Source organism: Oryzias latipes, chromosome 7 (genome assembly GCF_002234675.1).
Source record: "Oryzias latipes chromosome 7, ASM223467v1".
In the NCBI taxonomy this organism is placed as follows: Eukaryota; Metazoa; Chordata; class Actinopteri; order Beloniformes; family Adrianichthyidae; genus Oryzias; species Oryzias latipes.
In genome coordinates, this window is record NC_019865.2 from 32,962,952 (window position 1) to 32,984,836 (window position 21,885).

The 21,885-nt window shown below is 48.6% G+C and overlaps 3 protein-coding genes and 1 long non-coding RNA gene across 11 annotated transcripts in view; 2 read left to right on the top strand and 2 right to left on the bottom strand.

Moving 5' to 3' along the window:
* Nucleotides 1-8,337, top strand: part of prkcz (protein kinase C zeta) — a 105,283-nt gene extending 96,946 nt beyond the window's left edge. For 2 of the 3 annotated variants that reach the window (XM_023957085.1, XM_023957086.1), the window contains exon 15: nucleotides 6,585-6,820. In XM_023957085.1, the coding sequence (XP_023812853.1) occupies nucleotides 6,585-6,672 (88 nt within the window). In that variant the 3' untranslated portion in view covers nucleotides 6,673-6,820. Of the gene's footprint in view, nucleotides 1-6,584 lie in introns of all 3 variants that reach the window. The other variant, XM_023957084.1, reaches the window with a different exon arrangement.
* On the bottom strand, nucleotides 8,294-10,805 carry faap20 (Fanconi anemia core complex associated protein 20). 4 transcript variants are annotated; one of them, XM_023957089.1, is made up of 5 exons: nucleotides 10,567-10,802; nucleotides 10,094-10,213; nucleotides 9,870-10,008; nucleotides 8,591-8,928; nucleotides 8,294-8,482 (listed from the first exon to the last, which is right to left on the bottom strand). In XM_023957089.1, exons 2-5 carry the CDS (start codon nucleotides 10,114-10,116, stop codon nucleotides 8,410-8,412), a joined length of 573 nt encoding a protein of 190 aa, XP_023812857.1. In that variant the 5' UTR covers nucleotides 10,117-10,213; nucleotides 10,567-10,802; the 3' UTR covers nucleotides 8,294-8,409. The 4 variants fall into 4 exon arrangements, 3 of the variants coding, with proteins under 3 accessions (XP_023812857.1, XP_023812855.1, XP_023812856.1); XR_002873569.1 differs by lacking the exon at nucleotides 10,094-10,213 and having other exon boundaries at nucleotides 9,870-10,082; nucleotides 10,567-10,805; XM_023957087.1 differs by lacking the exon at nucleotides 10,094-10,213 and having other exon boundaries at nucleotides 10,567-10,804.
* A 1,849-nt stretch (nucleotides 10,806-12,654) lies between these two features.
* The window catches only part of LOC110015396, a 36,790-nt gene continuing 27,559 nt past the window's right edge, over nucleotides 12,655-21,885 (bottom strand). Inside the window, exons 2-5 of one of the 3 annotated variants that reach the window (XR_002290589.2) lie at nucleotides 17,015-17,154; nucleotides 16,336-16,499; nucleotides 14,813-14,869; nucleotides 12,655-14,714 (exon numbers count right to left, since the gene is read on the bottom strand). This is a non-coding gene — a long non-coding RNA (uncharacterized LOC110015396). Of the gene's footprint in view, nucleotides 14,870-16,335; nucleotides 16,500-17,014; nucleotides 17,155-19,116; nucleotides 19,218-21,885 lie in introns of those variants that run through there. The other 2 variants (XR_002873571.1, XR_002873570.1) reach the window with 2 other exon arrangements.
* Nucleotides 19,970-21,885, top strand: part of ski (SKI proto-oncogene) — a 62,287-nt gene continuing 60,371 nt past the window's right edge. Inside the window, exon 1 of the mRNA XM_023957090.1 lies at nucleotides 19,970-21,317. Coding sequence (XP_023812858.1) covers nucleotides 20,409-21,317 — 909 coding nt within the window. The 5' untranslated portion in view covers nucleotides 19,970-20,408. The remainder of the gene's footprint in view (nucleotides 21,318-21,885) is intronic.

The following is a 21,885-nucleotide window of genomic DNA, read 5'->3' on the forward strand; positions in this document are numbered from 1 at the left end:
AAAGCTTTGTCAGTAATTAGACAGACAGACAGAAACTTTATGAATCTCCCAAGGGTGAAATTCAGGTGTCCGGCAGCAAAATACACACAATAAATAACAATAGAATGACAGTTCATAAAATAAAAATAATAATAATTACTTGAGTAAAAAATAACTGAAGTGCCGAGGAAACACTTTTATAGTCTGAAATGTAAAGAATCTTTCCTGAAATTAAACTAAATCTTTAAATCTGCTTTTTTCTAACATTGTACTTACATGGCTTTGTTGGAAACATGAAGGATGACACTACACTGAAGGTGGCGCTTACCTTCTAAACACACGCCACAAATTTAGAGCTGCATTTAAGAAACAGGCAGGCTCAGAGATTTGACAGACATTTCAGTACAAACGCCTTGGTGACCCCGAGGCGTTCGCAGGTCAGAAGAGAGAAGTAGTCTCTCCAGTGTGTCCTGGGTCATGTCCCACCAGGGCCTCTGCCCAGTGGGCCATGCCCGGAACACCTCCCCAGGGAGGAGTCCAGGAGGGATCCTGTCCAGAAGCCCAAGCCACAACTGGCTCCTCTGGATGTGGAGGGGAAGCGGTTCTACTCTGAGCTCTCCGCGGCTGACGGAGCTCCTCCCCCTTTCTCTAAGGAGCACCCAGCCCCCACACAGAGGAAGCTCATTTCAGCTGCTTGTATGCAGGACCTTGTTCTTTCTGTCATGACCCAGAGCTCATGACCATAGGTGAGTACTGGAATGATAATCGCCCAGTAAATTGAGAGCTTTGCTTTTGGCTCAGCTCTCTCTTCACCACAACGGACCGATACAGCGACCGCATGACTACAGACGCTGCTCCGATCCGCCTGTCAATCTCACACTCCGGTCTTCCCTTACTCGAGAACCAGACCCCAATATATTTAAACTCCTCCACCTGGGGCAGGAACACTCCACCCACAGAGAGATGGCAGACTACCTTTCTCCAGTGGAGAACCATGGCCTCAGATTCACTGGTGTTGACCCTCATCCCAGCCGCTTCACACTCGGCCGCAAACTGCCCCAATGCACGCTGGAGGTCCTGGCCCAATGAAGCCAACAGGACAACATCATCTGCAAAGAGCAGAGAGGAAATCCTGTGGCCTCCAAACCAGACCCCCTCCGGTCCCTGGCTGCGCTTAGAAATTCTGTCCATAAAGGGAACTGGTGATAAAGGCAGTGATGAAAGTCTTCCGGGAATTCCCGGAAATCCGGGTTTTTGAGCAAACCGAACGTACTTTCCGGGAAATAAAGACCTGATCTCTACGGACAAATCGCTTTCCGGATTAAAAAATGGTCTGAAATCAGCTAATTTTAGCTTTATTTTCTATATTTCTCCGCAGATCGCTTCCTCTATGGTCGTGGCCATCTCTCGTCTTCCCGGCCTAATTGACCAATGACGGGACGTTTTAGTTGCTTTCGGATGCGTCGACGGGTCTGATTGGCTCTGTCTGCACCACGTGGTCAGCGTGACTTGCTTCCCTAGAGACCAAAACTGGCGGTCCACGCTAAACTTTCACAAACACACCTGAAGAGTTTGCGATCAAATTTGTGTTAAAATAATGGCAGGCATCGTCATTATTGAGCGTGGTCACGACCTCAGTTGTGAGAAGACGATAAAAAACAAATTGAAGTGGTCTTGGCTGGAAAAAAAAAAAGATTTTTAAGGTAGTGTAGGTCAAATACTTTTTTGTGTAAAATAATCTCAAAACCACATTTTGAAATAATTTCAATTTTAGTTTTGAGTTTCAGTTTTTATTTTGAATACATTTCTCTATCTAATTTATTTGTATTTCCTAATTACCCTGATTTAGTTCAGTATAGTTGACATTAATTATAAGTATTTGATGGTTTGGACCCACACTCCCTTAAAAAATAATGTTTACAATGTTTAGCTTAGTTTGTATGTTTGTTTTGATATTTCCCAGATTACTTAGTATTGGTGTTAAAGAATTGATGTATTATGTTATAGAATTATAGTTTAAAGCAGATCCCATATTTTGATGTAATTATAGTTTGAGAAAACAGTGCAAGTGGATGTTGTACATCAGTCATTTCTAAAGCAGAAATAATGTATAAATAACTGAGGTATTTTCATAGAATATCATAGTTACTGGTGTTCTTTTTGCCATTTGGGGCTTTGATGTTACTATATTTTAGCAATTGTATGTTTTGCAGCTTTAAGGAAAAGCGTAGATTGTAGGATTGTGTTACTTTGAGCAATTTTCCAAATTCTTTTTTAGGACCAGCAAGTCCTTAATGGAGAGTCAAACTAGGGGTTTGAATGACAAATCATGATGCTCCAATTAGTCTTAGTTTCTTGATAAAGAAGTGAATAACTAGCTGCCAGAATGCACCAGAATGCATCTAAGACCACGTATTTTTCCAAAATTTCGCTCTGTGCCCGCCATATCGCTCAAAGAAAAGTTCAGGGATTTTTTCCTTGCCTGACTTTCATCACTGTAAAGGGCAGCCCTGCTGGAGTCCAACATGCACCGGGAACAAGTCTGACTTATGCGAACCAAAAGCTCAAGCTCTTGCTCCGGTCATTCAGAGACCGGACAGCCCTCAGTAAGGCTCCATACTCCCGGAGCACCCCGCTCAGGATACCATGGGGGGTCGCGGTCGAACGCCTTCTCCAAATCCATAAAACACACATGGACTGGATGAGCGAACTCCCACAAACCCTGCAACACCCTAAAGAGGGTGTAGAGCTGGTTCTTGTAATATGCTTTGTAGATTATCCCTTGTGCTATCTTAGATGACCCCCCCTTACATTGGCGTGTTCTCCCTACCATGACAAAGGTGGATAAAGGTGGAGAGATTTCATGTAATCCATGGTCACCAGTGAAGATCACAAATCATTGAAGAAAAAAGGTTCAGAGCACTGTCTAGTGGGTCTAGATGACCCAACTCCCAACGTTAAAGTGCCTAGGATAGCACAAGGGTTACATGTAAATGTAACTTGTAACGTCACACCTTTTTTTCCCGTCTTGCAGACACGAACATTAATTTTTTGTCGGCCAACAGAGATGTTTAAGGGCAGAGCTTTTTGATTTTGAGAGCTTTATACTAAGATCTGGAAGGTTCTGCTGAGGTGGTTCAGAACCGCCTGCTGCTGCAGAGATCCAGCTCTGGAGGCTTTGAGTGAACGTTTATGTGAACGTGTGATCTGGAGCAGAAAGATGAAAACATGAACGGATGTTTGAGTGGAAAGCTGAGGAAAGCCGACTCGTCTCGTTTGCTCGGTTTTTTGTTGAGCGTCCATCCGGACACACGAGGAGAAGCAGGACTTCACTGCTGCCAGCTTAAAGTCTTTTGCTTAGGATCCACCTTTCCTCGGTTTCATCCTTCTTTGTGCAGCATTTGGTTTAAAACAACAAAGCTGCAGCAGATTTGAGGCGTCAGAGCAGACATGCATGTGGGGGAACGGAACAGTTCCGGCGGGTTGATCCCTGCTGGAGAAAGAGTCACTCATCGAGCAGAGCCTTCTCCTCATTATTGAGTGCTCACACACAAACACGGCATGCTGGGTTGTCATCTTCCCAGAGGACTTTCTCATCAACCAAAGGACCCCCCCCCCGCCTCTGCAGGTTCCCAGCGTTGACATCTTTATCCTTCAGGGACGCGGCTATGATTAATGCCAACGTGCAGCCCTCAGCGCCTGACAGCAGCCCTTGTTTCAAATGTACTTTGGGGAGAAAAGACCGCAGAATTCTGGCACAACAACAAACACGGAGCGGCTCCGAGCGGCGTCTGCAGGAGCCGCACAAAGACACGAGCGCGCCGCTGTGCAATCAAAAAATAGATCCCAGGAGGAAAGCTGTGCCAGCAGATATTAGTAGGCTTTTGTTAAACAACGTCTTCATTTGAATCCATGCTGGATTGATTGTTGGAGCTCCAACATTTAAAACTGTTTCTGAACAAAGCTGCCGCTTAAATAAACAGGCTGAAATCCAAATGCATCTAACCCACTTTTTGACAGCAGAGGCTCCTCATCAACATAAAGAAATCAAACTAAATAAGAGGCTTTTAGAAATGATTTTCACGCTGCACAGAGCTCCAACTATTTGATGGCACCAGGGTTTATTGGGTTTCTATGGAACACGTTTAAAAAATGAAGGGATATTGAATCAGCCCGGCTTGATATGTGGACGTCTATCAGAGTGCAGCACTTCCCTGTAAAGCTGCGTTCACACCCAATTCCTGTTTATTTCAACTTTGGAGAGTTCGCCGCGGCATGTCAACCAATCAGGGACTCAACTTTGGTCACGTGACGTTTTCAGTGAGAGCGGGTAGAAAACACATCCAGTATGGTGGATCAATCCGATAGTTCTCCTGAACTTCCATCCATTTTCTCAACCCGCCGTTTCCTTTTCGGGGCAGCGGGGTTTCCGGAGCCCGCCCCCCGCCTGCTGTTGGAAAAAGGCGGGTCAACATCGACAGTCTGTCCCAGGGCCCATGGAGCTGGAGCGGTTGATCTCACTATGCGGCTGAGGGGGAGCCAGCCTGCTCTGACCTCCTGAACTTTAGCTTTTCTTTCTTATTTTCATCGGGGCAATTTTATTTGTTTTCCTCTGGGGTTAATGCGGGACAGCAAGTCTTCAAACTCGCTCAGAGAGAGTTTCTGTAAGACTGCAGAAGCGGCCGTCTTTCAGAAACAGCAGCGGGAGAGAAGATCCCTGAACGGGGAGAATCTGAATGATGGCAGACATGGAGACGGGATGACCGATGTTTCTGCAGAGCTCTTCAAAGTAGATAAACCTGATCTCTCAACATCCTCTGTGTCTTCCATACACTGTAAACGGCATAAACTCAGACACCGCAACATGGGGCGATCAGGCTAAAACATTAGCTGGAAGCTCCGCCCACACGCATCAAGCTAAGAAACACATTTTTGGACAGGCGGGGAGCAGAGAATTCTCTGCGCGGTAAAAGAGAGACAGCCGACGGATATTTGTTGCGCAAATGGCGTTTTCAAGATTCAAGATTTAATTTAATCAAAACAACAAAATTGCGTTTGGAGCAGACAATCACCCTAATAACTGTAAAGCTGAAAAAAAGTTCACAGTGTACACAGGTGAGACGGTTGGAGAGGGGTGGGGGGCAGTTGGTGGGTGGGACTGTTTAACAGCCGCACAGCCTGTGGATGAAGGCTGTTCCTCAGTGTGACGAGCAGAACCCGTCACAAACATCAGCAGAAAGGTCAATTCTGAAGCGGTCTGAGTCCCACAGGAAACCAGCCCAAAGTTCTCCATGGAGGTCTGGGGGGGGGCATGTGTAAGTCAGGCTTGGATGGTGGGAAGACAGAGATGACAGAACAAGGACCCAACATCAAACACTGTCAAAGAATCCACAGCTGAGGGGGGAGGCGGACCCCCCACCCCCCTGTTTGCCTGTGTTGTTGATTAATTCATTCAAAAAAGGGAAAGTGTATAAAACACTGCAAGTACCCCCACCCTGCCCCATCTTTTCTTTGTTACTAAAGAAGATGGACTGCACTTGCCCACTCCAATGGGGGGGGTAGTGGGGGCAAAAAAGCTCAATCCTGCTCTTTATGGGTTTGGCACGGGCTAAAAGATGAACGTCCATGTTTACATTCCAGCATTCAGAGCAGAGATCGCCCTAGGCGCTCACAGCTCAGTAGGTGGTGGGAGGGTCTCTGCCTGTCCCCCCATGCCCCAGTCCCACCCCCACGTCTGGAGCTAGGGGGAACTTACACAATGTTCACATCCTTTGCTCTGAGACAGATTTCATAGATCATGGAGGTTCAGTTTCCAGAGCCAAAGAGAGAATCGATTCTGCTTCAGATACTGAGTTCATGACATTCTTTCACTCACAGGCAGCTGGATGGGCTGCATGTAGGACTGGCACATCACTGGGGGGAACAATGAGCTGCATGCAGTGTGTGTCCTTCACGCCACTGCCCAACTAAGGGGGCCCAAGTCTGAGACCTGTGCCAGTCCCCAGCCCGGATAAAATACAGGGGTGTGTCAGGAAGGGCATCCGGCGTAAAAACCTCTGTCAAAACCTCCTGTGTGAAGCAGTGAAAGCTGATTCGCTGTGGTTCCTCCTGTATCAAACACACACTGTTTTACACACTCTATAGTGACACACACACTATGGCACACAGTGGGCTATAGTGTGTGTGCTACACACTGACGGTAGCGCACACTCGTTCACACACCAACAGACCGCAGGGCTGATTTGCTGCATTGAAATAATTCAGAAATCTTCTGATTCCAGTAGTTAGAAATCTCTGTAACCCTTGTTCTATCTTAGATGACCCACCCTTACATTGACGTGTTCTTCCTACCATGACAAAGGTGGATAAAGGTGGAAAGATTTCATGTAATCCATGGACACCAGTGAAGATCACAAATCATTGAAGAAAAAAGGTTCAGAGCACTGTCTAGTGGGTCTAGATGACCCCACTCCCAACGTCAAAGTGCCTAGGATAGCACAAGGGTTCCACTTAATTTGGTCCTAAATCGTATATAAATCCTTGTTTGTGATTTGTGTTTGAGCCTGTAACCCCGCCCACCATGACCTGTTCCTCCTCTTCCTCAGGGACGTCATCAAGAGGATAGACCAATCAGAGTTTGAGGGCTTCGAGTACATCAACCCGCTGCTGCTGACCACAGAGGAGTCTATATGAGGAGCAGCCCCTCCCTCAGCCACACACAGGATGCAGACTCCTCCCCTCTGAACTGGTCCTCAAACTGGGCGGAGCTTGCTTCCTGGGCCGTTCTGAACTTTTCTCTGGTGTGAGACTCTGGACTTCCACACCTGTTGTTCTGTCTTCTCCTGTCTTACCCCCGCCCCCCCACCCCGAGGGTCAATCCCAGGGTCAGAGCACGGTCGGCGCTCGCCAGCATGGACGCTCCTGAATGAACTTCAAAGCATTTCATCTGCACTTCTGTGTTGTTTTCCACCTGGGGCGGCATGTGGGGGGTGGCCTCCCACAAGAATGTAAGACGACTAAAGACTAAACTAAGTTATTGTGTCTCATCGCGTAGAATCAGAGATGGACTTTAATCGATGCAAACGGCACGTTTCCATGGTTTCCTTTGATTTCTTTCTGTGACGGATGAACAAACGTTTCATTTAAAAGTGCCTCCGAAATTGACTTCAGTGCCCCCCCCCCCCCCCCCCACACACACACACACACACAGAGCTGCAGTAAGAAAGGCTTCTGTCCCCAAACCAGACTGTCAATCAAAGTAACCAATAAAGTCCTGATCATTCCTGATTCACAGGGAATCAAACCCCCGGATCCTGCTGGGCTGCGTCTCTGTTTCCGCCTGCGTGGGGTGGGGAGGGCGGGGGGGATCCTGTCTGTTAATGCCAGCAGAGTGAGGAGTGAGACAGCCCCCCCATCGATGAAGCTCTGTGACGTTTCCACACTTTTGTGTTCCGGCCTCACTTTCCCACAGGGAGGGGGCCGGCTGCCCCGCGGTCGACCTTCAACTGAAACCAATCGCAGTTCCCCGTGGATCAATGAAGTTCTATTTGTCCCAGGAGCGACCCCCCACCCCCAAATGGAGTCTGAATCCCACTGCGGCTTGATGGGAACTGTAGTCAAACCTTTCTATGCTGGATGTTAGATGGGGGGGGGGGGTGTAAATCCTAGATCTGCTGAATTTGTTGAGTGGAAAAGACGGGAAAACGTCCCAACATCAGACAAAATGTCTCAAAGTCCCGGCGTTCGCTGTGGACTTTGAAAACAGAAATCCAGCTGACGAAGACACCCCCCCCCCCCCCCCGCGGTGCAGCTCTGCTGTGACCACAGGGGGCGCTGCTCCAGACCACCAACAGTTTAGCTTGAGCACCATGACGTTAACATTCATGTGAAAATATACTTCATTTCCCCCCCCCATCGGTTCACTGTTGCTATGGTTACTTTGTAGGCGGGGCAATAATGAAAACATTTCCATGAAGATCAATTTTAACCTGATGATGTTAGTTCAGAACTTTAGCAGATCCACTTTTTGAGGCTTCCCCTGGAGGAGACGCGTCTTTCAGGGGGGCAAAGGAGGGGTGTTGGACACAAAGGTGTGGAAACGGACGGCAGGCTGGAACGCCATCAGCAGCAGCCTCTGCTCCGTCCAGAGGAAACGTCGGACTGCAGTCCTGGTCAGAGGAGCAGAGATGAGGAAGAGCAGCCCCCTCTTCTCTGCAGGTGTGTCTCCAGCAGGACCGTCTCCCCCCCGCCTGATCCGCACAGAAAATCAGACTGACACGTTTTTACATCAAGTGCTTCATTCTCACCGCATCTTTGTAAATATGTGTAATTATTAAAAAGGATCCTGGTTTTCTGTGAGCGAGTCTGTGCTTGTCTGCTTGGTGAAGCGGAGCTTTGAGGAATATTCGGGGCCGTCTCCGTCCTGCAGGATCACCAGGTGACGTCCACGTTCATGTCGGACAGACACTGGGCCAGGTGGCTGTCACGGTCCATCTGAGAGGACCTGCAGACACAGCAGCCCAGCTCTGAAGAGGAACGTTCAGTGTCGGGTCATGGTGGGGGAGGGGCCGCCCCGCAGGGAGGTGGGGTGAGATGCAGGTTCAGATCTTACCCTGAGGGGAAGTCCTGCAGACACATGGGGCAGCTCCGCAGCTCCTCCTTCCCTCCATGCCTTTGCTGTTCCTCTCCTGCAGAACCCTCCGACCGTCCTCCCTCTGTCCTCCTGGGGGGGGCGGCCCGTTGGCTGCTCAGGAGGGGTGGAGCGGTCTCCGTCTGTGGACTCGCGCTGCGCCTTGTGAAGGCTGAAGATGAGGCGGCAGCAGGTTTGGTGTGAAGATCCTGCTGGACGAAGCTCAGGCTGGATGGAATCAGTGAAGAGGATTGTGGGAAAGGGTTGACCTCCTCACAGAGGTCACGCCAGCGCCACCCGTCCAGGTCCGAGGACGGCTTCTGCAGAAACATGACATCATCATGAAGCGTCTTCCTCGTCTGAAGGCCGCCCTTCTTCTCGTCTGCGCCTCGCGGGGCCGTCCTACAGAAAACCAGACCCACTTCAGAGAACCGGGTCAAATGTTTGAAGTTGGGTTTCCATGGAAACAGAATCAGCATCTGTTTGTAAAACTCCTCTCAGCGCTAAACACTTAACTTCCTGTGACGTCTCCATCAGCTGTATCCTGATTGGCTGACCTAAGCAGCTAATGAAGGTCTGCCCTCCCCATGGACATGGACACATGAGGAGAACACCGGAGGCGCTCAGGCAGTGCAGCCCGCACGCTGTTCCCGCGTCTGCGGGTTTGGCTGCACGCCACGTTCTAAACTCAAAGATCCTCATCGGAGGAGAACCTTCATCTCCCTGTTCTCCCCTTTGCTCCATCATCATCCTCCTCATGACGGGGAGGAGGGAACGCCTCCTCCATAGACCACAACAAACCCCCCTCATCTGCGACTCCTCTGCTGTGGAGCTGCAGCTCTCCCTCATCGCCCCCATCCAGGTCCACTGCTTCAGGGACGGGGGGGTCAGGTGCACTAATGCAGCGGCACTGCAAAAACCCAAACGTAAAAGACCCTAAAGAAAAATCCTCTTCTCTGTCTCACAAGTAAAATCATTTTTAGAAAGTTTTTCAACAGCAAAATGATCTCAGTTCAAGAAATTCAGTCTGAATGACTCGATTTCTCTTCCTTTGAGTTAGAATTCTTAGTCAAAACTATTTTTCTGACCCCCTTGGCAGATTATTCTGTTTATTTAACGTCCCACTGATGATGACGGCTCCTGATTCACATTAATTTACAGACATGTTCTTCAGAAATGTCCTTAAAAACACCATCAGTGGGACGATTAGCGACTTAAGTCCAAAGGTGAGTCCAGGTGTGGTTCTGATGCATTTCTGTACCGCTGCAGACGGAGGGGGGAGGTCAGGGACCCAGCCCCCCTGCAGGCCCTCCAGGTGTGACAGGGCCAGCGCCCACGGGCTCTCTGCGGCGGGGGCCGGCGGACGGCAGCTCCGGCGGGCCGCGGCAGGGGGGGGCGACCTGTGAAGGAGATCCGACACTTGTCCTCACAGCATGGAGACGCAGGACTGCAGTTCATTTTCAGGACGTTTGATCTGCAACTCACAGAAATTCAATCCCACCAACCATCTGGGATGGAAGTGAAGCAAAGATGAAGCAGAACTATAGAAACGTTAGCCACCAATGTTAGCGTTCATGACGCCGTTCATCCTCTACAGGTTCAACTCTGTCAGATTAAGTGTCGATATTCCACATCATCATGCTGCATGTATTTGATTCATTAATGTTTGAGTCAGAAAGCTAGCAGGTAAATTCATGCTCTCCAATGTGTTCACATGTTTCTTTGTCATTTTTATCTGTTATGAATATTAGTAGCAGATTGTCTCCTGATATTATCTAAAGCTGAATTTCAGAATGGCAGAAACTAGAAAACAACATTTCATTTAGAATCTGAATGTTCAGACCACCGGAAACGCTCAACAGATGCCAGGACGGTCGGAGCGGGACTTCTGTCTGACGGTAAATCACGGCAGAAGTCCGGTCCCAATCTGAGCTTCTTCCTAACAGAATCGGAGTTACCCGTTCCGGGTTCCGCTGGAACCGGACTCCGCCGAGCCGACCGTCCCCGCTGCTCCCGGGGGGGTTGTCTCGCGCGGACTCTTCTTCGAGGTCAACTTTTCCTCCACTGGAAACTTTCTACGTTTCAACTTCGACTTGGGGACATTTTCAGCCATGAAGCTTCGCAGCGTTTGGTTTCCCCGCTTGTCTGTGAAACCGGAACTTCCGGTAGGATGAGGCGCGTCATCTTCTTACTGTCCAATCAGGAAGCAGTTTGGAGTCCACAATAATAAAAAAATGATCCAATCAACTAAAGACGTTCATTGACACGAATCGATACATCTAAAGAAAACAACGAGGTTTTTTACCAGAAATTTGTTTAAAGTAAAAAATAAATATTTTTTTATAGAGTGTATACTATGCAAAATCATTTTTTGAGCTTTTAGGTGTTTTATAATGTTCATTCCTCACAAAAACAACCATAAAGTGTTGTTTTGATCCATTTACCTATTTCTGAGTATTCCTCTAAAAACCTGCTCTCTGAGCACCAGCCCCTCCCATTCCACGAAAACGAGCAGGTTCTCACATTGTGATGTCACAAAGTGAGGAACCGCCCCTTCCAGGAAGAGTTTGCACTGCCAGCTCCGCCCCCAGGCCAATACACACACACACACTTTCTCCAAGGAGCTAGCGGTGATCAGCTAAACACTTTTCTTTCATTCACAATACTCACATCCCTCTTTGCAAAAGTTTGGATGTTTGTTTTCGTGGGCGAGACACCGACACGCTGCCGAGTTCTGACGATCCGTCCTCATGAAATGTTCCTAACTGTAGCTCAGAGGGACAGCTATCCAAATGTCCTACCCTATCAGATAATCCTACCTACTGTCTCTGAACCAATGCACCGTTTTGATGTCAGCTCCTGAACACAGCAGCAGAGAGGGGACTAAGTCCTTGTCCTCAAGTCCCGAGTCAGCAGCAGGCAAGTCCAAGTCGAGTCCTAAGTCAAGGCCCCACCAGTCTCCAGTCACCTCCAAGTGATTGAATGTTTCAAGTCCTTTCAATCACAGTCATATTAATTACACAGACCTTAAACACTTTTAATAACTGTATTTATTTGTTAAACATTTACAAGCATATTAGGAACATTTCCTCTGCAACTTCAATCCAAAATGATTGATCAACTATTGATTGTGTTTTAAATGTCATCTCAGCCTCTCTCTATAAACATACTGTAGCGACCTGGGGGTTATCCCCACCTTGAGCCCCTAAGGCTCATGGGAAGTGGAGAGTTTTAGGATGAAACCTTAAGTCAGAGGGTTGTGAACTGAAGTGACATCCATGCTGTTGGAGGTGCATGTGTGCATGTGTGCGTGTGTGCGGCTCAAAAGCAGAGATTGCTCCGCTCTCTGTTTCCTTCCAACCTGAGACTGTCCGGAGTCCTGCGGTGTATGGGGCACAGACAGCTCTCCAATAAAGCCTCTTCATGAGCAGATTGGCGCTTGATACCCCACTGAAGTGACGTCCCGGCTAGGTTGTAACAATCCCAAATACATATGTGACAAATGAAGTCAAACGTGGAGCGGCTCACAGTGCCGGGCGCAGGGGATGAGAAGTCCAACGCAATGGGGAAATCTTCCAGCGTTCACTTGTGTTTCTGCAGGAGCTCCAGTGTTTCCAGTTTTTGGCTCAAACTTTTCTCTGATCAAAGCTCATCTCTGTGAACAAAACCTCTTCATGAAACAAAAAGGTTTGGTAAAAGTTGGTTCTAAAGAACAAAGCTAAGTTTATGTGAAGACTGAAAGGGTTAGGAGCAGGAGGAGCGGCTCTTTCTGTTCCCCGTTTGCTGGTTTGAGAGTTTGTCTTTTTCTAACCTGCAGAGTTATGTCAGACCTGCAGAGACTTTCTTCAGCAAAGACGGGAACGTCATTCTACAAAGTGAAGCCTGGTGTTCCTTTGAAGGACGCACGTACAGGGGAACACTGAGATCATGGTGTTGGGGGGACTTTCTTTTGGCCAGAAGAGAGGGGCCAACAGCGAGCGGCTGCAATGATGCAATGGAAAACTCACACAGAAAGCTGGAAATGTTCTTCTGCAATGTGGGAAAACTTTTTTTTTTACCTATAATGAGTAATCCAGCGTTTACCCTTTTAAAAGCCTCAACCACAGAGGTGAAGGAGCAGAAAAACGGAGCAGACGGACGGGCGTCATGGTGGATTATGCTCCTGTGGAAGGACCCACCCGCCTGTCGTGCTTCCCCATGTGATGCTCTGTTGTGCTCTGTTGCTATGGCGACAGCAGAGATGCCTTGGCAGCACTTTTCCCAACATTCTTGGACTGCACATCATTCAGCAGGCAGACATGGGTATAGAAGCGTTTCCAGCTTCCGCTGCTTTGTCAAAAATAAAACACACCTCGATCTGTTTGCCTCTAAGCTGCTTAAAATCTTTTGCTTCTCCCTCGTTTCTCTGCATAATTACAAGGAAGTAAACATGTTATCCATCCAGATGTAGCCTATCAGGCAAACTGCCTCCTGCTGGGACTGACTTCTGCTTTCAGTAAACAACATCAACCTGCTGGATTTCTTGGAAAGCCTCTCTTTTTCATGACTGTAGTTTATTTTCTTCACGGTGTCTGAGCAGATGTCACATGGTTGAGTTGACTCCGCCCACACCTGTTGGATCAGCAAACCCGGACAGGAGCGTCTGAACTCTGAGAGTGGATGCTGAAGAGGATCTCTGAAGATGCTGCAAACAGCCAGAGGCACGAAGAAACCCTCAAGTCATCCAAACAGCAACAACTTCAACACTGAATGAGTTGAAGAGCAGAACATGGCCTCATCCTTCATGGGAAGATTTGATGGCTGCTAAGTTCATTATGAGAGGAAAGTCAAAGTCCAACGTTTTGATTTGACAAACAGGAATCTGACCCAGGATGAAACCGGAAGTTAGTTGTGTTTTATATTAATTGTGTGATTGTTGTGTCATTCATTAATATACACAGATTGTAATGAAAGCAAAAGGCCGTAAAGATCAAGTTTCCATGCTGAAGACTTGACTCTACACCATACAGCAGAAATCCCTGCTGAGTCATTATTATAATGCAGCTGAAAGTTTGCTGTAGTTTTCAAACATTTAACCAAAGTTTTCAGGAATACGAAGCTCTTCCCGTTTATTTTCAGTGATCCGAACACAGCCGGATCTTTCCAGAACCAACGGGATCTTCTGCAGGAGCTGAACCTCTCCCAACAGCTGACAGGAAGGATTCTCTGGAACAAAAGCAAAGAGAATCATTTTTCTACAACCACTTGTTGGACGTGACGTACCTTAAACCGTCAGGGCGCCATTTTCTGAAGTGCTGACATCAGTGACGTCCCCACCCCTCTCCCAACTACAGACTACAAAGAGCTTAAGGACAGACCTTAGTAGGTAATATAAGAACGCACTCTCAGCTCCAGGAGATTTCTTTTCTACGTTACATTTATTGGTGGATGGGAGACCATTGAAAGGGGGGCATACTGCCACCTGCTGTGTGTGTGCGTGTGTGTGTGTGGGGGGGGGGTCCTGGATCCCTATCCTCAGACGGGTTCTGGTGCCATTCCAGACCATTATAAAGAGACTGCATGTGGAGTGTGAGGAGGAGGTAGGAGTGAGGAGGAGTGTCAGGATCTGCTGTTCTCCTCCAGCTCAGCTTTCTTCATCTGAGTCACCAGGAGCTTCTGTGTTTGTGACGCAGATGACCATGTGGAGCAGCCGGAGAGTGAGGGCTGACGGTGTGAGCTCCATCCTTCAGGGCTTCACAGAAACGCTCAGAACACGTCTGCTTCTGAGTCTGCTGTCTCCTGCGGTCAGAGGATTCTCTCCATGTCCTGGTAAACATCTGGCTGTGAGGATGAAGTCGTGTTTTGGTGTCACATGACTCAGCATCACAACACCACTGTGAGAAGTTATCTACAGCTGGGGTTTGTGACTGCTCTGAGGCTGAGGACTACCACTTTCAGGTTCAGGAGGCTCTCTGAGGGCAGGCTTGCATAAGGCTTGATGTTCCCTGGGCTGGACTTCGCTGAGTTATATGAACAGTAATCAAACGTTTTCTGCCTCTTTCCTTCCAGTTTCAGTGAGGTTTAGGTTCTTCAACACTTGACGGAGATGTTCACCATCCTCCTGAAACTGTGAGAAAAGTAGATACTAAGTCAAATCCAGCAGAAATACTTGTGATGGAGAGAGACACATTCAGCGTCCTAAAACTCTAAATGTTGGGTTTTCACCTTGAAAAGCAGGATCACAGAACAGCAGCAGTTTTCAAACATGTTTGTGCCTAAAATCTGTCAGAAATGAGAAGAAAGGAAAGTCAGACACGTGAGACATGTACGCCTGACATTTCTGCGTAGCGCGGCTCTGCGCTCCCTTTCATGAGGAGCCGCTTCCTCTGAATGCGCGGCGGTTCTGAATGAATTCCTCTGACAGCCGACCGCCTGTTTGGAGGAGTGATTCCGGCTGTGATTGTTCCCTGTGATGAAGAGGCAGGTGAAGACTGTGAGTCACGGCCATCATGTGCTCACTGAGCGGCAGCCCTTGTGCATCACTTTCTGCTGGACTCACGCATCTCTTGAAACACAGAAAAGGTCAAACAAGGAGAGGAGAAGAAACCGACAAATGAAAGAGACGCTGCGTCTCTTTCATTGACTGCCATGGAAAGCAGGCAGAGTGCTGTGTGTCTGCAGCACAATGAATCAATCAAAGCCAAGCTTGACCTTCTGGTGACTGTGACCTTGATCAGATGAATCCTATCATAAAACCACACGATGTTAGGGAAAAAAGACGATAACTGAACACGGTGCAGTTGGCTCCCAACACAAAGACCAGAAGCAACAGGTCAAAAGGCTGGAATGTGTTTGGCTTCTAACTGTGCACCCCTCCACCATCTGTCCTTTTGGTTTCTGATATCATCTCTTTGTCAAAGCTTTGGTAATCTGGGGATGAAAGTTTTTGATACTTGATCTGCATGTGCTATGAAGATTTTTTGAAACAGTGTTGTCTATTTTTTCTGATATAGTTTTCTTTTTAATCATAGTCATGATTTTTCTAAGGAAATAATCTGCATACATTTTAGATAAATGATCTGCATTTGCTATGCTGATTTCCAAAATAGACTTATGTCTATTTTTACATAATTATTAAATACTTCATATTTGTCATGTGCTTTATTGATATTTCAGGATTCTTAATTCTGTCTGATAGAAGTTATGAACCGGATAATGATAAATCACATGATAAAATGGTTACTGTAGAACAGGGGTGGGATAAACCCTTGTGCTATCTTAGATGAACCCCCCCCCTTCCATTGACGTGTTCTCCCTACAATGACAAAGGTGGATAAAGGTGGAAAGATTTCATGTAATCCATGGACACCAGTGAAGATCACAAATCATTGAAGAAAAAAGGTTCAGAGCGCTGTCTAGTGGGTCTAGATGACCCAACTCCCAATGGTAAAGGGCCTAGGATAGCACAAGGGTTGCATAAGTTCACTTCCAACATCCATATGTGGTCTTATCACCCTCTCACGGTGGAAAAAGTTTTATCTGAGCTTCTTCATCCACTAAATCATCTTCAAATGGACACGCCATGCTGCTTCACCTCTCTGAAAACAAACTAAACTTCAACTAAACCTGCTCCACACCAGGTTATGTTCAGAGCATGAGTTACTATGGCAACCTGACATATCCTGAAACATACCTCTGTTTCTGGAACTGAAAGCTGAGGTTATCAACTTTCTTAGCCTCAAACTTACCGTGGTAACTAGCATAACCTGCTTTCTGGAACAGGGACCAGGTGGCAGAAGAAGAAGAGCTGGGAACGACTGAGAATTCCTTCCAATGTTGTTCAGCTGATGTTTTTGGTTTGTAGGGTGTTTAGTTCTGGTCATGATGGAGTTTCCACGAACCTCCTGACTGCCTGTAGGTTACAGTGAGCGGTTAGTCCTGCTCATTGTTTCTGATCACATTAGGTTTGTTATTGTGATCGTGTTGTTCTCAAGCAGCGATTTGTGAGATGTTTGCATTTTGTTTTTATGATGTGATTTTTGAAGCAGACACTGAGAAACTGTGGATAATTCCATCCAGACCTTCAGTTGGGATCACTCCGTCTGTCACAGGGAAAAGACCTGCTTCTTGGAGAGATTGTTTTGTTTATTGCGTGTCAGAAAAGACAGCTTTGTTTTAAATGATTAATACACTTTTTTCAGGATCTAAAATTGTTTTTCTGTCCGTAACTTCCCCAACAAGCAGTGTTATGACAAAAGAAATAATCAGCTCAGTATTCCAACTCTGACAGGTACAAGTTCCCACTTGTTCAGAACGTTGCTGGGCTGGATTACTGAATGTGTCGCCATCAGCTTAACAAGCCTGAAAGCCAAAGATTTCTGCCACATTTCAAACTGCTGGAAATGAGCAGACCTGCAATCTTCTTACCTGTGGAGCCAGAACTGGTCCAAGGTCCAAACTCCTCGTGTTTGCTTAAGTTATGTACACTTTTATGAGACACTCATGTCTTTCTGTTTCATCAAGAATGTCTTCAATGCAGCATCTGTTCCCTTCAGGTACCCCTTTGACTGGAAACAAAGCACAAAAGCTGATTAGAAAGGTGCCCGTTTATTGATTTGGTTCTGACAGACGCAGAGGAGAAAGAACAGGAAAACTGCTGGCAGAAACATTCATATGATTCACTGAATGAGCTTCAACTGAAACCATGAAACGAGGGTCAAACAGAGACAAAGGATTGGTCACAAATCAACTGACACTACGGCTTGGAACCACAGTGAACTCATTCAAGTCAACGGGATCCAACAGAAAGTATTTAAAGAGAAAATGACTCCAAAACTACAGGTTGTTTTGACCTGAGAGTGTTTCTCTAACAGGCTTCTTTAACCCTTTCAGATTCTTGTTTGAAGTTTCTTTACTTGTGACCTTCTACCCCGCGTTTTCTTCAGAGATGCAGTTGCACCACTGGGGGGCGCCACAGGAGAGGAGGAGAGCTCCATGTTCTCCGCTGCCCTGCTTGCCCTGGATGACCCCAAAGGGAGATGTTTTTCCCTTTGGGGTCATGTGACTTTAAAACAAATCCCTTGTCACTCAGAATTGAGTTTGGGGAAGTCACACATTTGTGGAAATGAATAAACAAAATGGAACACGAAAACATGAATATATGAGTCTTTGCCAGGAACAAAACCCTTGACAAGACTTCATGAGAACGCTGTCATGAAGCGTCTGTGGGGGCCGGCTGCTTTGCTGCCTCGTGCTAAACTCTTGTGACACCCTGAAGCAGAGGAGCCGGAGCTCAAACCGCAGTCAGACGTGCAATTCAAGTTTCCTCTTCCAGGACTAAATCTGTCCTGTCTCGCTGAACACCACCCATCCTCTTTCTTCGGCACAGCTGTGAATCAGACACACAAACCTCCAGATGCTGCGTTCAGGGCCCGTGGGAGAGCGTGAGGAAATCACTGCCTCCTTAGATTCACACATGCTCCCACCCATTTCATGCTTTGATCTGTTGAATCCTTTTCAAAAGTCTTTTTGCTGCTCAAAGAGCAAATGTTACAAAGTTTCCCATAAATATGACTTTGTTAAAGACAAAAAAATGAGAAAATACTCGTTTCATTGTTCTTCTTTCGAATATAAAGCGTAATGACACTACAGTTCATTACTATAGGATCTAAATGTTTCTTCATTTGTTCTTGTATGGCTCTGCGTTTCCACTTCAAGTGAACCCATTGACTGTATATGAGAACTGGACTGAGTGACCCCACCCCCTGATGTTCCAAACAGGAAGTGGCTCCAAGAAGCCAAAATCCCATAGACTTCTATAGAGAAATAAACAGCTGGTCCTCTGTCAATCTACTAGTCAGAAGAACCATTCTTGATTTATTTTTAAATCATGACAATCATCTTTTTTTTTCTTAATTTTTTTTCTTGATCGCAAGTTATCCAAGTTGTAACCCTTGTGCTATCTTAGATGACCCCCCCCCTTCCATTGACGTGTTCTCCCTACCATGACAAAGGTGGATAAAGGTGGAAAGATTTCATGTAATCCATGGACACCAGTGAAGATCACAAATCATTGAAGAAAAAAGGTTCAGAGCACTGTCTAGTGGGTCTAGATGACCCAACTCCCTAGCCCAAGTGGCTAGGATAGCACAAGGGATACACTGACCAATCAGATGCCTCAGTAAAAGTATGCAGTGCCCGCTGGCCCCCACCTTGAACATTTGATTGACAAATAGATCTGACAGGCTTTTAGTGGAAGGGTTTGGACTTCAGACAAGCCTACTCCTGATTGGTGACAGCAGTTGCCCTAGAAACATGACAGACCGACTCGGACCAACCACTGTCGTCTGGCTCCAAAAGGCGACGCCTGTTTCACAGAAGAATGCTGACTGAATTGGCTTCATTCTGCTGGAGCCAGAGGAGAGGGTGATGTCCCACTGCTTAGTCCAGTTTTATATCCAGTCCATGAGTGAAGCTCAGAGCCCCCCCCCCCCCCCCTTTCCCTGCATGTGTGTACTTGAATTTGTTACCTTAAGAGGACCTGACCTTACAGAGCCGAAGTTCAAAGTGTTGAAGTCTCGCGGGTTACATTTGAAGGATGAGGGTGAACTGTGTATGAACGGGGGGGGGGGGGGGGGGGGGGGGGCTTCTTGTGTCTGTGTGTGATTGGGTTGCAGCTTAGCTTTGCTTGCTTGCTCCAACTGCTGCTCAGTTTTTACACTAGTCCTGGTTCTCAAAGGTGAGGAGTTCTTGAGGAGTTAGACCTGATCTAAGCGTTTCTTTAGTCAGCTTTAGAACCATTTGATGACCAAGGTGACAGGAACCTCCGGCTTCCTAGACCAGCTTTACTCCACTCCACTCTACTGGTTTGTAGAGTGGTCCAGTGGTCCAGTGTTCACCGCTCAGCGAAGTATCAAACATCAGTGGTTCTTCTCTGGTCCAGGGGGGAGTGGGTGTCCAAATAATCCATTTTCAAGACCAAGAGTCTGAGTTTAGGGGTAAAAAGCCAAAGAACTGATGTAGGGTCCCTGGAACCTGAACATGGGTTTGAGGGTGTGGAGGATGGAAACAACGGCCCCCTGGGGGGCCACGGAGCGGTCCCCACCGCGGTGACTAAGGGCGGGGCAAGCCGTCAGCTCGTGAAGTTTAAATCAGAATAAGGAAATGGACAGAAGTCAACGGGACGTCCTGCGAGCTTCACTGTGAAAGTCCTCACGAGGATATCTGCGCACGCTTCTGTGTGTGCTCCTGCGCGTGCGCGCCTCTTGGGGGAGGGGGGGGGCGTTCGTGCCTGCGGAGTCAGTCGCATTCCTGGCCGGGATTCAATGACTGAGCCAGACACAAACACGGAGGGGGCGGGGGCGCGGGGGCGCGCACGGCGCAGGGAGGGCGCGCGCGCAGCCTGCTCTCAGACCTCACCCCCCGCACTGTCAGACTGAACTGCGGGGGCACACGCAACGGATCGGCGCAGTCCTCGACAGCAGAGGAACCTAAGACGGGATTTGTCCCCCCTCCCTTCAGGTGCGCTCGCGGAAGCAGGCGCGCGGAACTCGGCGGCTCTCCGGAGTTTGCTCTCCGGCCTCAGAGGCGCACAGGCGGCGCGCAGCCCGACGGACGGACGGAGCGGCCGGTCCGGCTGCGCTCTGAGTCCCGGACTTTCCTCTCCTCAGAGCGGGTGTTTGATGACGCGCCTGGTGGGTTCGAGTCACTGCGGGACGCCGTGGATTTTCCAGCTTCAGGAACGGATCCGTTTTCGGGACTCCCGGTCAGCAGCAGCAGCAGCAGCAGCAGCTCCGCGGATCAGTAAAGTTGCAGGGAAAGCATGGAGGCTGTAAGTCGGCAGAGCTTCCAGCCTCATCCGGGACTGCAGCAAACTCTGAAGCAGTTCCACCTCAGCTCCATGATCTCTCTGGGGGGCCCGGCGGCGTTTTCCGCCCGGTGGCAGCATGAGCTCCTCTTCAAGAAGGACGGGAAGGAGCCCGAGCCGGCGCTGCAGCATCTGCCGCCGCCCGTCATGCCGGGCCCGCTCTTCATTCCGTCCGACCGCTCCACGGAGAGGTGCGAGACGGTGCTGGAGGGCGAGACCATCTCGTGCTTCGTGGTGGGCGGCGAGAAGCGCCTGTGCCTGCCGCAGATCCTCAACACGGTGCTGCGGGACTTCAGCCTGCAGCAGATCAACTCCGTGTGCGACGAGCTGCACATCTACTGCTCCCGCTGCACGGCGGACCAGCTGGAGATCCTCAAAGTCATGGGGATCCTGCCGTTCTCCGCGCCGTCCTGCGGCCTCATCACCAAGACGGACGCCGAGCGGCTCTGCAACGCCCTGATCTACGGAGGAGCCTTCCCGCCGCGCGCCAAGAAGGAGCTGGGGGGCGCGGGGGCGCTGGAGCTGCAGCTCACCGACAGGAGCTTCAAAGTCTACCACGAGTGTTTCGGCAAGTGCAAGGGCTTGCTGGTGCCGGAGCTGTACGGCAGCCCGAGCGCGGCGTGCATCCAGTGCTTGGACTGCAGACTCATGTACCCGACGCACAAGTTCGTGGTGCACAGCCACAAGGCGCAGGAGAACAGGACTTGCCACTGGGGCTTCGACTCCGCGAACTGGAGGGCGTACATCCTCCTGAGTCAGGATTACACGGGCAAAGAGGAGAAGGCGCGCCTGGAGCAGATCCTGGACGAGATCAAGGAGAAGTTCGACTTTGCAAACAAGTACAAACGGAAAGCTGCGTCCAGGGTGAGCCGCGCGCGTCTCAACGTCTCCGTTCTACAGAAAACATGACAAAAGTTGTCGTGACAGACCTGCCTCCCCCCTTAGTCAGTGTTTGCTCATCTATCAGGTGGTTAGTAATGCTGCCCCCCTCCCTGGTGGCAATAAAACACTTATTTGCCTCTTGGATTGCCTTAAAACAGCCTTTATTGGTCAGAACAGTAGATGGAAGCTCGTCTGCCAACAAATGGCTCTCGGGAAAGTGTAAACACTAGAGAGTGGGGGTTGTCTTGGGGGTGGGGGGCGATGACGAGGGACATTTCTGCAGGTGTAACTTAGTGTTGGTCAGGGGGGGGGGGCAGCTCTGGACTGATGAGTCTGTGAGGTGGTGAGTTAGCTTAGAGTTGTGGCCGATGTAGGACCCCCCCCCACACACACACACACAACACCCCCATGGGGGAGAAAAAGCCAGCGTGGCCATTTGCATGAACTGTTCCACATCAATGGAGCTGATGAGGCAGGCTTTGGGAGCATTGTGGAGGAAACATAATATGATCCCAACAAAGAGGAGCATTCAGTAAACATGGGGACCCCC